The sequence below is a fragment of the Eleutherodactylus coqui genome, chromosome 3, assembly GCF_035609145.1.
Source record: "Eleutherodactylus coqui strain aEleCoq1 chromosome 3, aEleCoq1.hap1, whole genome shotgun sequence".
Classification (NCBI taxonomy): domain Eukaryota; kingdom Metazoa; phylum Chordata; class Amphibia; order Anura; family Eleutherodactylidae; genus Eleutherodactylus; species Eleutherodactylus coqui.
The window spans coordinates 98,403,745-98,420,012 of NC_089839.1; the positions used below are offsets into that span (position 1 = coordinate 98,403,745).

At 43.6% G+C, this 16,268-nt stretch overlaps 1 protein-coding gene across 7 annotated transcripts in view; it reads right to left on the reverse strand.

Annotated features, from left to right (window-relative positions):
- UTRN (utrophin) overlaps positions 1-16,268 on the reverse strand; it is a 701,048-nt gene that overhangs the window by 563,288 nt on the left and 121,492 nt on the right. For all 7 annotated transcript variants that reach the window (XM_066595903.1, XM_066595904.1, XM_066595902.1 and 4 more), the window contains one exon: positions 9,496-9,659. In XM_066595903.1, coding sequence (XP_066452000.1) covers positions 9,496-9,659 — 164 coding nt within the window. The remainder of the gene's footprint in view (positions 1-9,495; positions 9,660-16,268) is intronic.

Here is a 16,268-nt window from a genome sequence, read left to right on the forward strand (position 1 = left end):
TTATCAAAGACTGACTGACCTCCGATATGGATCTATTTTCCAAATGCTCTGTTTTCTCAGCAAGAATACAGTTATGCCAATGAGAGTCTGCCCATTGGCACATTAGTGTCTTTTGGCTTTCTCTTGATGGTTAGAACACACTCACTGCCACAGCTCATAGATGCATAAAGGTACTGTAGGGGTAGTGTGGTCTTTAAATCCCAGCTGTCACTGACACCTATACACAGGATAATGTATTAGGAGCAGGAGTCTAGCAATAGCAGCAGACCTTCCCTGCCCAATAAGTGATTGGTGCCTGTGACCTATCCTAAACCACTGGTTGATACCAGCCAGTATGGCACGATCTATGCTGAGGGTCACTTCCAATATTCCCCACACCTATCTTGCTAGATAATAACGGCAGGCAGCTAAAGATCATGACTAGAGGTTATCTCTATGTTCAAAAAAGAAAAAGAAAGAAAATAAATGATAACATAAACCAGCGTCCTGATGGTGGACAGCCAATCAGTGGGTTTAGGATAGGTCACTGGCACCGACACCTCTTTGACATCTGAGGTTCATTTTGGTCCCTGAAGTTCTGTGGCCTCCAGATAAAATTTGTAGACTGCTTTACTTGCTTTTTGAATAAGGACCGTTTAACATTGGTCTGAATGAAGTACCAATAACATCAAAGATGGCACGTCATACGGCCTTTATGACTCTCAATTAATGTACTTAGGATCGCTATCTCTGATAGGATGCCAGAGTGAAAAGACCGTCTTTCTTTGCTCAGAGACCAATGGTTATAATTCACATATAAATAAAGATTATTTTTCGTTAGTTCAATCTGTGAAGGGTATTTTAGTTTTTAACTATATCTGCCTCAGTGAAAAAAAACAACTTATAACTTAAGACAAGCATTTCGTGCAGTGTTTCCATATTTTTGTCCAATCCCTGTAGGTGTCGGTCCGATCCTTCATAGATCGGCGTTTGCTGAGAGAGACTACATGCTGGAACAGGGAGCACCCGCCCGCCCCGCTGCTTGTATCATCGCTATCTAACATTTCAATGAATGAATTTTTAATTATGTTCTTTGTAGGCTTGTAAACAAGGGTGGGGACGGGATGAGAGAAGACTTCACAAGAGATGTTTCCATTATACATGAACTCACTCAAGTCGTCACGTGCACTTTAGAATTATATTAATAGCTGCTACTTTAACAGACTGAGAAACACTACATTCTAGAAGACAATTTAAAGAACCATGAGAGATGAGTTAATGGGAAGGTGGCAAATAACGTGTCCTATAATAGTTTAAAACAACTGCCTTGGGGTCTATGATTTATTTTCAGCGGTTAAGGAAAATATACCTTAATATCCACTTTAATTAACATAGTTACATACAGGGCGTGAACAAAAATATGGAAACACCATACGAAATGCATGGGATTTTAATCATTAGCACTAAGCTTTTTTTTATATCTTTGCTTGGCTGAGAGCTTTCCTGACAACTTTGTGTTTACTTCACCTCTTGCCCTGCTCTGGGAGGTTTTGGGAGCGAGCTGGAAAAAGCAGCTGAATGGCTCAAACCCCTGACCAGCAGCATCTGTGTCATATTACCTCCAGTTAAAATCAGTCTCCACATGTCTTATTGAAATAAGATTTATAATCCCATGTAATTTAAGGCATGAATTTTGTACAGTGTTTCCATATTTTTGTTCACCCGCCGTGTAAGTGTGTGAGGGCTCCTTCACACAGGTAATTTTGCATGTGCACAATTGCTGACACAAACACCATCTATAAGAACCAATGGGTTTCAATGCGTTCCCTCACATGGTGTGTTTTTGCTACTACATTTCCATCGGGCGAAAAAATACGCAACATGCTCTATTTTTGTGCGCATTTGCGCACCCAAGGCTCAATAGGAGATTATGGGGGTGCACACCCCGTCTGATGAGCGGCATAATTTGGTGGGGAAGATCGATTATACCTGGGACTAAGTAGACAGCCCCACCTGTTCAAACATGGCGTGGGTGTGTCTCGCACCAATGTGAATGGGCCCGGTAGCGGAAAAAAGTACAGTAAAAACCATGGATCCGGTCGCGAGAGAGCGAGATACCTCTCCATTCAGAGCACAATACATCATGCTCTCACGAGCGTTAAAACATCGCGCTCATCTGCAGGAGCCCTAAGGCTGAAAAAAACATATGTCCACCTAGTTTAGCCCATTAGCGCACCCCCCTCCCCCCCAATGTTGATCCAGAGGAAGGCAAAAAAGGCCATTGAGATAAAAGCCAATTTTTCTAATTTAAGGGGAAAAAAATTCCTTCCTGACTGCAATTCTAGCAATCAGAATGATCTCCGGATCACTGACCCTCCTGAAGTAGGGACCTTTCATACAGGACGGAATTGTCTGCAGGAAGAGTGCTAATGCTAATGATTTTGTCAATTAGTTTGGATTTTGTTGCGTTTTTAATGCATTCTGGGAAATATCTAGCAAAATTTCTAGTGTTTTTTTTTTTTTTTTACACAGACTTTATTTGCAGAATTACATCTTCTGTATGTTAGATACCAGCAACAAAAATTCTGCAAGACGTCTTTAATTCCTCAGTAGGAAGCTTTTCCACGGCAGAATTTAACTTTGTGGTTTTCAAGTGTTTGTTGCTGCTGCTGATGTCACCAGAAGTCAGGTAACTGCTGCAGCCAATCAGAAACTCCAGGAGCATGTTCACAAACTCCTGGCATCATGAAGCTCAGGATGTAAGCACTGATGTCAGGAGAACGAGTGGTGATGCTGCACTGGTCACTTGAGTCCTAGTGACATCTTCTGTCACAAAAATTCCGGGACCACAGCAGAGCTTCATTGCTGGATCCAGGCGACAGACAATGGGTAAGCACACTTCCTTTCTTATTTTAGCACAGTGGAAGGGACAATCCCTTTAAAACTTAGTGGACCTTCTTTGGTCCTAATAACATCAGATACTCTACATGCCATATTTTTTTACTAATGTCTAATATACTTATAAATACTAATATAAGAACTCACCAGACATTTGCAGGATGAATAGAGGGAAATACAAACTGAAATGTATAAGATGTTAGTAGAAAGTATGCCATGGACTGTATCAGATGTCATTAGGGCCAAAGGAGCCCCACTAAGTATTCACATATGGAAATAAATGCTACTTTTGATTCTTGTTCAGCTGTCCAATTACTTTTGATAGCAGACTGTATTTTGTGCACTGTATTGTGTGAAGTCGGCGATGCTGTATAAAGCAGAATAAAAGAGGTGAGTCCAATCTGAACAGAAATTCACAGTCTTGGAAAGGGTTTCTTTGTGTGCAAACCATTTTGCCCCAGAGATGGTGATCCCATTGAACAGGCACCCCTTAAGTTTTCTCATATGCAGCACTTTTTAGCGATTTTACCCTATTTTTTTTGGCCTGCCAAAATTATTTTTGCTGAGTTTTCTATACTTTATATATAGGGTTATTTTTTATATCTTTTTTCACAGATTTTTTTTTAATTTTATTAGCGGTAATGTGCACAATACCCCCTCACCCCACCCCCCATCAAAAAAAGAAAGTTTACATTTATAGTTCTTTAGTTTTAAAATTATTATATTTACATTAAAGTAGAGTACAGGAATGGATTCACTTTTTTGTTTCGGATGTTTTGATGTACAATTTGTATAATCTCAGATTACAGGGCAGGTATGGTGACGGAATTGGTTGGCCTTGGCAACTTTTTTTTTACATCTATATCCCCCAAGACATCATATAAGACCTCTGGGGGACATTCACACTGCTTTTTTTTTAAAATTTCACACTTTTCCGCTGTACCTGGGACATCCATAGGAGCCGCACCAATAGAAGCCTCAGTTACAGAGGAAAACAATCTTCCTGGTGTGATAGTAGTCACTAGCAAAGCTGCTCAGAGGTCTGCTAAGATCTTGCAGATCTGACAAGCTGGGCCTCATTGGCGATCATGTGATCGCCGGGTTGCATGCAGGAAATGGCAATGCTTCTTCCTGCATTCTCTATGAATGCTATGTAGCCTGTAAATGAGAAAGCAGAAGTGGTTAAAACAGCTTCTCCCTGCTCCTTCCGGGTCCTCGGCTGTGTCTGATAGCTGAGAACCCAACGTGCTACTACTAGACTGCAGTAGCTTTAGGGCTCTTGTCCACGGGCGATATGTCACTGCGTTATCCGCGGCGATAATCCCCCCCCTGCTCCCCCGCGGCAGAATATCGCTAACGATATTCCATCATGGCCGTGGACAAGCAGCCTTAATTCCACGCCATATATTTACTATCAGCCGGGATTTAAGCCCAGGACCAAATGCTGTATATTTGTGGTCCTTGATGGGTTAAAGAGCCAGAGGACTGAACTGGAGTTGCCTGCTCTTATTGTACTTTATTATCTCCAATGTAATATCCAAACAATAAACTGACAATAAATATATCCAAACATGGCATCCAAGGCATAAAGAGGTAAAGTACTGCCCCATAGACTTCTATGGGTGCCGAAATGCGGCTCCATCCAACTTAAATCTTGTGAAAGTCATAATAAGGGGGTGTGAAGTGCTCTCCAAGCATAAACCACAAGAGATCTGCCCGACTCACGAATCAGGATAGTGGCCCAATTCCTGTTCTGGTCGGCTTTCCCAGTTGCCAATTTAGAAGAGTTAAAGGTGATTCTCCATAAGTCAATCTAGACAATGAGGACGGCACAAGATCCTGCCACATGCATATTGTGCTAAACCTTACAGAAAGACTCATTTCTAAGAAATGTTCCCATACTGTAATTATAAGGACAGCAGGGGAGCAGTCTGTAGAGGATTACACAAGCACGAGGAGGAAAATGAGCTGAAAATGAGGATTAAGGGAAAAGAGGTTGTTTGAAGTTTAAGGAAACATGAAAAAGCACAGAAGTAAAAAATGACAATCCTGGAAAATGTATATTTGTATTAGGATTAGGGATATGATAATCGGCTGGGAACTATGTGCTGTCACTGCTTAACCCTTTCATTAAATCCACTCATCTTTAATATACCGTGGATGCAACCACTTTACGGGCTGGACGAAAGTTCATGAGTAGGTTGTCTATTGATCTGCTCAAGAATAGAGTGAGATAAGATGCAACATGACTCATATCTTATGGTGATGCTTGTAACCAGTGAGCTGCATGCTGGATAGAAAACGCCAGAAACGACATATGAGAGTGTTTAACTCAAGCACAACTTCTGTGTTAACCCACTATATAGCAAAAGTGTTTTAACCAGGTCAGCTATCTAGGATGAATAGACATTACCCAAAATGCTCCCTTTTGTGATTTGGGCAATACAAGAAGGGAAAGAGAGGCAAAATCAAATACCCCGTGCCTGAAGTGCACATTCTGTCATTAGGATAAAGGTGCAGCCTACTAGTGTCAGTCAGCTTGATAGGCCTGGTGATAACATTGTACCAATATTCACAACATCTAATCAGATTAGTCCAAACTGATTTTAGGCAAAAATTGCAGGAAAAATCGAATTTCCATAATGCCAGTTGCAGAGGTCAGCATGCAATCAATCATCAACCAAGACGCCTTGCTGATGTCAGCAAATGTGTCCTCCATCTTGCATATGGGCAACAATTTCATTGGATGCCTGCATCAACATGGTCTAGCCATATATAACATAGGTACTGTGTAAACCAGTGGCCATTTTACAGTTAAGCACAGGACAGCGAAGCTGTATCACATTTCTATGCCTGTATAACACGTGGTCTGTTGTTAGGGACAGATATTCTACAGACAATATATTGCTGCTGGGTGTGATAGCTTGTATACCAGCAGAGAACTTAAACGTGGTTCTATTGGAGGGAGCAGAGACAGTTGCTTCATCACGTTTATATGCCTATACGAAACGTGGTCTGTGCATTGGGAGAGGGAATATTTCTGATGCTGTCACTGTTTATAGCAGCAAGTCCAAAAAGAAGCAGGGTCAGGCAGCAGATTAGGTGCTTAAAGGTTTTAATGCAGAAGCATCAATTATAAACACCTCATAGCCATGGCAGCAAAGCAGACAGACAAACTACACTTTGGTGTGGTTTCTCAGTTTGTGGCCTCACACAATGGTCAAAGTCACCAGTCTACTGTGAATTATCTGCAGGCAATATGCAGCTAGCAGTGCAGTTTGGGAAATTTAACTACGCCGCACCAAACAGAGAAAAAATAAAGATACAAGATATACTTTGTGGCCTTCTGTCCTCACATATCTTGCCTCCCCGGGATGCAAGTTGGCGGTGCTTTGTTTGTTAATATAAAACAAAAGGAAAACCAAACAGGAAAACAGCAAATACACATAGTGCATGTCAGCAGCCTCAGGTGCCATTCAAAGTCAACAGTCAGGTCTTATGCAGCTGGTAGTTGTTTTCTGCAAATTATAAATTTAGCTGATGAGTTACATAAAACCATACTATAAAGTGAAGCTAAAATAAATTAAACATGAATAAAGCAAGGGGTAGGGGACGTGTCTGTGGTGGTGGTGGAGGTGGTAGAGGACAGGCCAAATTGGCACTTCAAGTGGCTCACACTGAAGCAACAGCTCCATGTTCTGCAGAAGGCGAGGCAAGTCTTAGAAGTGGTTCTGCCTGTGTGTTACATCTGCAGCACGCAGAACCAGTTGTAGAGTGGATTATACAGCATGCCTCAAGTAGCACCTCCTCTTCCTCCAAGTCACAGGCATAAAGCAGTTAGTCTGCATGAGTATTTCCCCTCTACTTCACCCTTTTCCAATTTCCTTTCGAAGCATGGATCAGTCTGAGGTTCTTTTTGATCATGCAGTGTCACAGATCTCAGCCGGGCAGTGCAAACAACCAGAGAGAGAAGACCAAGACATTGAATGCACAGATGTCCAACCATTTTTTCCTCCAAAGAGGAAGATAAGGGTGGGTGTTGGCAAGCGGTCAGGCAATGTGTACTCAGGGGAATGTGGAAATGGAGCTGTCAGCACCCGGTACTCACTGTGACATAGAATCCACTTAGGAGGAAAGGTATAACAAAGAAGAAGAGGAGGTAGAAGTTGATGAAGTGCTTGACCCAACATGGACAGACAGGAAGAGTCATCATAGCAGCTGGCAAGGGGATAAGGAAGAGGCAGACATTGCAGGGCAGCACCAACAGCTACTACTAGTCACAGCGGCAGCAACATCAGGCCCACAAGCTAGGTCTGCTTACAAGACCTGTGCAGTCTCGACAGTTTTTGAAACCATACATGATGACAGAAAAGTGGTCACCTGTGAAATCTGTGGTAAGCATTTAAAAACTCAACACAATATGTATGAACAGTCACATGAACTCCCACCACCCGCTGCCTTGGAGAGCCCACCTCTGCCAGAGGGCAAAGAGTCAGCCTCATCCTGCTCCCTCTTCCGCTGCTGTTGCTGCTTCTTCCTCTAGCTTCCTCCCTGTTCATGCAGTAGCCGCTGAGCACAGAGAGGCAGTCTTGTGTAGGGGCAGTAACATGCCTACTTAGGCCTCTCCTCTGCAACTGACCACCAGGTTGCAGGCTTCAAAGCCAGGAGTGGAAAACAGAGAGAAGTAGAGCTTCACCATCACCCCCAACTTCACCGACATTGACATCTACCCCATATTCCAGCATGTCCAAGGTTAGCAACCAGCCTTCCATCCCACAGGGAATGTAAACCAATATCATCCCAACCACCAATGAGTACAGAGCCTGAATGGAAGCATTTCACAGCTGCTTACATTTGAAATGCTGCCCTTTAGGCTAGTCGACACAGACACCTTCCGCAACATGATGCTACGTGCAAACCCATGGATTCTGCAGTATCCATATACACAGTGTGACAGTATTTTTGCTTACTCAGTGACCAGAATACAGACTCAGATTATCACTTTCCTGGATTACTAGATTGTCATAAAAAAGTGAACACAATTTACCTATATCACTTTTTATTTATTAGTTATCTCTGCTCACTGATTGGGTTCTGCTGTAGTAAAATTCAAGATTATAATGTCGTTCTGTGATATGAACAAGTGTCAGATTAACAGAATTCTACTTCTGGAGTATCAAATGCCCAATTAAAGGATTGGAAATTTGCCAATAGAGTAAAATCCAGCATCCCAATCTAGAACTGCATGATAGTTGCAACTCACACAGAAGCAGAAAACTGGTGTTGCAGTGTGCAGTTTGATGCTCTGTGTGGCGCTGTGGCCAGCATTCTTTTGTATAAACCATATCTGTATGCACTTGTTCCTGGGATCTGGCTTTGGACTGATGCTCGTCATTATTGCTTCTGTTTGCAGTGTTCCTCTGTCTTCGTGAGCGAAGATTTGCTTGGAGTTTATTTGACTGGGCAACTACTTGGTTCTCGGACACAGCTATTTCTCCTGACTGCAGCTTGTAGTTAAGCCCAAATACTTACTTATCCCTCCAATTACAGAATCTTATAGACTATGTGCATTACCATTGTATCATAATTGCAGGGAATTTTAGAGAATCTACTTAGGTTCTGGAATGGGACCGTCCTTTCCAGGGTGACTACCCTGTCTAGGTACAGGAGTAATCAGGGACAGCTAGGGTCATTGCAGGAAATGAACACGAAGAGTAGTCTACCTTCCCTACAATACCTTTCCTTAAACTTGTGTGTGTGCTTCCTGGACGTTTTCCCGAACTGTCTGAGGATGGTCGTCCAGACTCAACATTAAACTGTGACAATTTAGCTGAGCTAAACAGTAAGAAAACACCTGCGAAAATTGATAGTAGCTAACATTTATTTTAGTGTTGTGTTCTTGGGGACTAAGGGTATCCCTATTCTAAACACCTAATACAGGTATATTACAGGATAACCCATAAATGCATACTAGATGCACGTCCCAGATCTGAGACGCTCATATTTTGGGATAAGAAGATTTATGTAACCCCCTTTACTAATTCATGATGGCAGGTTACCCCGTAGAAGAAAATAGAAAGATGGAGGATTCCTGCTATTGAGCCTACGAGAGTGATTTTCACTCTTGTAGGCGATTCTTCAAAGAATAGATAGCCATCCATTTATGCTTCTCCAATGATAGCACTTGATTGCCAGCTTACATTACCTTACTACGACAATGCCTATAACTCCTTAGGCTCCTTTTAGATGGGCCAATTCTCATTTGCATGAGCGAGTGACATCACACTAGCTCATCGGCTCTTGTGCAGCCTGTTTAAACAGGCAGATACATCGTTGGCTTATTCAATGAGAAGCGTTCAGTCTTTCACATTTGCTGTATAAGTGATGAGAAGGACTGAACGAGCGCTGTTCAAATGGAACGTGAGGTGAACGAGACAATGATGATTTTTATGCCTACAGAAAATAACTGATGAATGATCATTCAATCGTTTATACTGAATGATTATCGTTCACTTTCGCTCGTTTGAATGATAATCATTCCATATAAAAGCAACCTTAGGCATCTATAAGTATTTCATTATAATTAATGCAATTAACATTTCAATTACCGTCATTTACCTGTTGTTTAGTGAAAGTTATATCTTCAAGCGCTCCCTTGTATCTTCTAGGAAGAGTCTCCACTTCTCGAATGTCATCCATAGTAACTTCATGCGGAAGTACTTCGAAGAGCGATGTTAAGTACATAAGTATTGACTTCTTGTCAGGCAAAGGGACTGCCACATCTGGAAATTAATATAGATAACAACCATGACAAAAGCTGCACAAAACTGACACTTACTTAATAGTATAGATCGGCTTTATCAAACAATTTATCACATTAAAAGCTCGCTCCCATGAGCACTGTTGGCGCATAGTATAGCGGCATGCAAAGATCATGGCTATACTGCACTAAATCGCATTAATTGCAGCTACTTGAATTAGCCCATTCACACGATCCGAGGTTAGTGGTTTTCAGCTCCCATAGGAGTCTATGGAAAGCACAAACCAAAGACAGGTCAGGTCTTATCTTTGCGCACACCGTGGAGCTTAGATGCAAACTTGCAGTCGCATGTCCTATCGTGAATTTAACGCATCTAGCATTCTTTCATGTGAACGAAAGCCCTAACTGAAAGCGATATACAGAGGGTGTACAAAAATATGGAAACACCGTATGAAATGCATGCCTTAAAATTGGTCTCTACATATCTTATTGAAATATAATTTATAATCCCATATAACTTAAGTCGAGGTAATATGACAGATGTTGCCGGACAGAATTAAACATCTGCCCGAGCAACAAGGTTCCATTGGTCAGGGGTTTGAGCCACTCAGCTGTTGTTACCAGCTGGCTCCCCAAACCACCAGGAGCAGGGAAATAGGTGAAGCAAACACAAATTAGGCGTGAACGTTTTCACCCAAGCAGGGGTCAAAGGGGCAGCTCATTGTTAATGATTAAAATCCCATGAATTTTCTATGGTGTTTCCATATTTTGTCCACCCCCTGTTGCAAGACGTCACCCACAGGTGCAAGAGTCCAGGACACCTATAAAGTCGGGACGAGTGTTGGGCAAACGATCCCGGACACTCGTCCCCACACATACTCGCTCCCATGCTGCTGAACGGGAGCTAGTATCGCTGGCTCACAGCGGGGAGGCTAGAGGATATTTCTCTCCTCGCTCTCCCCCATCCCTCTCCATTGACATAACATAGCGGCTGATCAATACTGAACAGCTGCTATTTACACTGAACGATGAGCGATCGTTTCTGCTGCATAAATGATGGATGATGAGCTGAATGATCATCGTTCAGTGTAAATAGCAGCCGTTCAGTACTGAACCCCAGCTATGTTATGTCAACGGAGAGGGGCGGGGGAGCGTGAGGAGAGAAATCTCCTGCAGCCTCCCCGCCCCCCTGCTAGTCGATCTGTGAGCGAGCCAACGATACTAGCTCCCGTGCAGGAGCACAGAAGCGAGGACACACAGGGCCGCGAGTCGGGCATCATTAGCCCGACATTCGTCCCGTGTAAAAGGGCCTTTAGAACTTGACTTTTTGATGTAAAAGTATATAGACTGATGTGGAAATGAGTTACAATATCATTGAAAGTACTGGAAGATACCTATTTGCAGGCATAGACTGACCTCACAGCACACTCATGATTACAATGTATATACTGTTCTTCTAGAAGAATAAGAAAAGTTCAGCTTCCCAGAAGAGCATTAATTCTATCATTTATAAAAGCATGGTGCATTACTTTCTTTGTCTCCACTGTAGCATTCAAGAGCTTTAAAATGATCTATTTAGCAGACTAGCACATCTGAATGCATAAACTAGGCACTGCTTTTATACTATCTGCCATGATTGTCTCTTGAAGTAATCCTAATCATAAATAACCATGTCACACTACATATGCTGAAACATCGACGACCAACTGAACTGTATAGAAAATGTTAGAAAATTTGTCACAAGAAATCTAGTCTAGAAACTTGGGCGGTGTTATCAATATGGAGGGCATTCAGAAGGGGTTTAACTTGACCCCTGTCTTCTCCCATGCAGATTTTGAAATTGCATGTCTGAGCAGTATGTGTCAGCATTAAAGGGGTTGTCCGGTTACAAAATAACTTTTTTAGATGCAAATGAGTTCTCAAAACAAAAGGTGTTTACTTATCCTGCAGCCCAAGCAATCCAACACTTCAACCCTGTGATCCTCCTGCTCTGTGTTGACAGTGGAAGTCGAGTAACCACTGCCTGTGAATCTGATCCCGAAGCATCACTGTTCCAAACTCCAAGGCGCCCAGGATGTGAGCTTGGATGCCAGGAGAACAGGTGGTGATTCTGCAGCCTTTGATTGACAGGCAGCGATCATCTGACTTCCGCTGTCAACACGACTGAGAGGATCGCAGGGCTGCAGCGCTGGATCACCAGGGTTGAGAACAGGCAAGTACCGTTTGTTTTATTCTTTTTACTTATTTGGATCTAATTTTAAAAAGTCAGTCTGTAACCGGACAACCCCTTTAATTTGTAGAAGGAGCGGACAGATGACCAATTTGAATGCAGATAATAGCTTAACCCCTTCATAATGGCCAATACACCTTGGCGTTAGCTTGGCTGACAACTGATAGCCAGTAGAGATGAGCGAGTATACTCGCTAAAGGCAATTGCTCGAGCGAGCATTGCCTTTAGCGAGTATCTCCCCGCTCGAGACGGAAGGTTCGGGTGCCGGCGCGGGGGAGCCGTGAGAAGCGGCAGTCAGCAGGAGGGAGCGGGGGGGAGAGAGGGAGAGAGAGATCTCCCCTCCGTTCCGCCCCGCTCTCCCCTGCAGCTCCCTGCCCGCACCCGAACCTTCCGACTCGAGCGGGGAGATACTCGCTAAAGGCAATGCTCGCTCGAGCAATTGCCTTTAGCGAGTATACTCGCTCATCTCTAATAGCCAGGCTCCTGCTCTAACCGCCAGGACCAGAGAAACCTTAGATGATGTCAATTTAACCTCCTTAGATGTCACAATCAAAAGCACCTGCAGCATGTAAGCAGATGATGGGAAAAGGGGACACCTTCTGTCACCCATCAGCACCCCTAAGTACCAATGGATTCCTATTGTAGCCAGAGCCTGACAAAGGCCTCCATGTCTCTCATGTAACTCAGCCGTTTAGACCCTGCCTCCAGAATGCAGTGTACTATCCAAGCAATCGAACGATCACATCTTCAAGTTCTCTTCAGGGAATAAAAAAATGTGTCAAAAAAGTTTAATAAAGTTTAATTTAGGGCTCTTTCACACTGGGGAGAAAATCATGCAAGATGTGTGCATTGCGAGACGCAAAAAGCTCGCACAAATATTAAACACATTCTTTTGAATGGGTTCATTCACACTTGCGATGTTTCCCTGCATGGCACCGCGTTGTGATACAATGCAGGAAACACATCACAGCATGTCCTTTCTGTTTGCGATATCGTCCATTGTTTGCAATGGGGCTGGCGGCAGCAGCGTTGGCCGAACTGAAAACAATGACAGAAGATCGCTATCTCCTGCCGCGGCTGCGACAGTTGCGGCAGAGATGAAGGGAATCCCCGCAGTGATGCAAGGCAGCTTCCTTGTAAAAACACCTGGCATCCAGGGGTTTTTAGGAATGCGAGGGCGAGAGATGAAGGGAACGTCCCGCAGGGATGCGAGGTTGTTTTCAAATGAAAACACCTCGCATCCAGGAGTTACCACAGCGACGGCCTCATTGAAAACAATGGGAGAAGATCGTGGATAGCTAGAATTGTTATTTTTTTTAATTTTGTTCCAATCCTAAAAATTGCAAAAAAAAAAGCAATCCAAGTCACATGTATCTCAAAATGGTAGCAATAAAAACCACAACTCTTCCTGCAAAAAAAACCAAGCCCTCACAGAGCTTTGATGTAAAAAAAAATAAAAATGTTCTGGGTCCTAGAACATGGTGATGCAGAGTCAAATGTTTTTCTTTAAAAAAGTGTATTACAAAAACAGAATCCTCAGTACCAGCCATCTGTGAAACCAATTTGGATCTTTGTCCTACTACAAAATTTGCCCCACAAAATGGGAAATAATAACCTAGCACAAAAAACCCAGAACTACCTAATTACTAACTTCCCATTTCGCAGAAGCCCAAGGTCGATTCTTTATCTAGGAATCCGACTCACCTCCAAAACCAGTGACTTGCTGAATGCCAACTTTTCCCCTCTTCTAAGGTCAATACAAAAAGAACTAAACAGACTAGCCACTCAAGAATTAAGTTGGATGGGAAGAATCACGATATACAAAATGTTAATACTCCCCAAGATCATGTATCACTTGAGAACGCTGCCAATTCCTATCCCATTAACAATCTTTTCCTCTTTCCACAAACAAATGAATGGAAAATCGGCGAAAATCGAAAGCCCAGGTCACTTTCCATACAATGACTAAATTCAGGAAACACGGAGGATTAAGCTTTCCTAACCTGAAAAATTGCCACAATTCATTCCTAATTGACCAATCCAAATTTTTATGCACCTCCCACCCCAACAAAACGTGGCCTCTTATAGAATCCCATTTAACACAAATTGCTGATTGGAAGGCGTTTCTAGTGAGATTCCATAAATATTTTTCTTTTTCGGAACTGCCACCTATACTCTCAGTACAAGCGTCTGTATCCACATGGAAACAATGTCTAACAAAAGACACGGAATCACAAAACAATCAGAAAACTCCTATCTCCTTCTCAACATTAATACGAAGTTCCCTCATGAGAGTTCTACACCTTTATCCAAATCAGGAAATTTCTCCGCTCCCACCCAGATACTTCTTGAGGGACCAGATACTGAACCCCACCAATACTCTACAAAAAACAAATTTATACACTTCTTTCAGATAACATGTTTCTGGAGAGAACCGGGTGCTTCCTAAAATAGGAAAGAGACCTAGCGAGCCAGTTCTCTGTTAGGGTTTGGCAAATTGCTATAAACTGGGCTATTAAATCCCCGACATGCGCTTCCTATGTTCATGACGAAATTGTCCCTTTTAGGGTCGATGTGAACAGGTGCATTTGCATGAGCATTGGGGGCCACAAAATCTTTGTTCCTTTACAAGTGCTTTTTTCTATGCGCATTTCCAGCATGGGAAGAAAACTTGACATGCTCTATATTAGTATGCAGTTGTGCACTGAAGGCCTCCGTCTGCCTAAAATCATACACTGAATTGCGCGAATTTGAGGACTTAAACAATAACAACTGGGACTATGTAGGCTGGCCCACCTACTAGGTCAGCTGACCCGCTTACTAAGTCAGCTGCCACACCTAAGCAAACATGGCACTTCTGGGACCACGCAAATGTTAGCAGCCGGGGTGCGTATGAAAGTAAAAAGCGCCAATATTGGCACTATTGCACGCAATTGTACACCCTGCATAGCGCATATATGTCACACGATAGCGAGCGTATATGCCCTTACACCTGTGTGCTGTCGCTTTTAGTAGAAAACATTGGAGCAGATTCCTGAAAACTGTCTAAGGCCTCCCTCACACAGGGCGCTTGCAGAAACGCAGCGTTTTTCAATGCTGCGTTTACTGCAAATTCCGCCCGGTCTCAGCGGCGCTGGCATTCTTTATGCCAGCGTTTTGGCTGCGTTTTCAGCACAGCTGAAAAGGCAGCCAATGATGCTGAAAAGAAAAAAAAGCAATACTCACTTAGCCTCATTAGCGCCGGCAAGCTCTGATTGGCTGAGACAGTCAATGAAGAGCTGTGATTGGGCATCCAGCCAGCGCCGACAACCAATCACAGCACTTTATTGTTGGAGGGGGGTTCTTAAACCTGGCCTCCGGCAATAGACTTTTGAGTGCAGGTAAAGCCCGGATCAGTGGCAGAGACCAGCGGCCCCGACCCGGACCGCAGCAGCTGGGTGAGTATTACTTTCTTTTTTTCTCTATCTAGCCTAGCTGGGACTGATTTTCGGGGTAGGGCTTCTATTGCAAGCCCTCCCCCCGAAAATCGGCGAGCGGTCAACGCTGCCAAAAACGCGGCACCAAGTGTTGCCGCGTTTTCAGCAGTGCTAAAACTGCTGCCCATTCATTTTAATGGGCGACGCAGGGCTGAAAACGCCCCAAAATAGAACATGCATCGCTGTCAAAGCGCAGCGTTGGAAGGCGCTGCGTTTTCAGCCCTGTGAACTGAATATGAGCCTTGTACAGCGTTTAGCGCTGGGCTGAAAATGCAGTGCTAAACGCTGTACAAAACGCCCTGTGCGAGGGAGGCCTAAGGATGCGTTTACACATGGTGGAAATGCTGCGTTTTTTCCCCAGCAGAAACACTGCAGAAAAACCGCAATAGAAACCTTTAGGCTGGGGTCGCACGGGACCGAAATCCCATGGAAATATTGCGAATGACCGTACAGAAATACCGCAAGATTTCCACAGGAAAAATGCAGCTTCAAAACCTTACACCGCGGATTTTGGAGCAGGCTTGCCGCCTGCATTCCGCCGTGGCCATCTCTCCCCATAGAGAGGAGAGTGGCTGCTGTGGAAACGGGGTAAGAATTGACATGCCGCGTCTTTGAAATCCGTGCGGCATGTTAATTTCAGTGCGGCTTGGCTGCAACGGATCGGCCGCAGGATGTGGAGGAGATTTTCTCAAATCTCGTCCACTTTGCTGCTTTATCCCGAGATAAAAAGCTGTGCGTGGAATTTCCGTGCAGAAAGTCTGCCCGGAAATTCTGCGGCAACTACGCCCAGTGGGAACCCAGCCTTATTATTGAAGTTAATGGGTTTAAGAAAATCCTGTTCACATGTAGACGAAAATAACCGCTGTGGATTTTCTGCTGTAACTCTAATCTGCAGTTTTCCTGTATTTCCACTGCAGAAATTCCG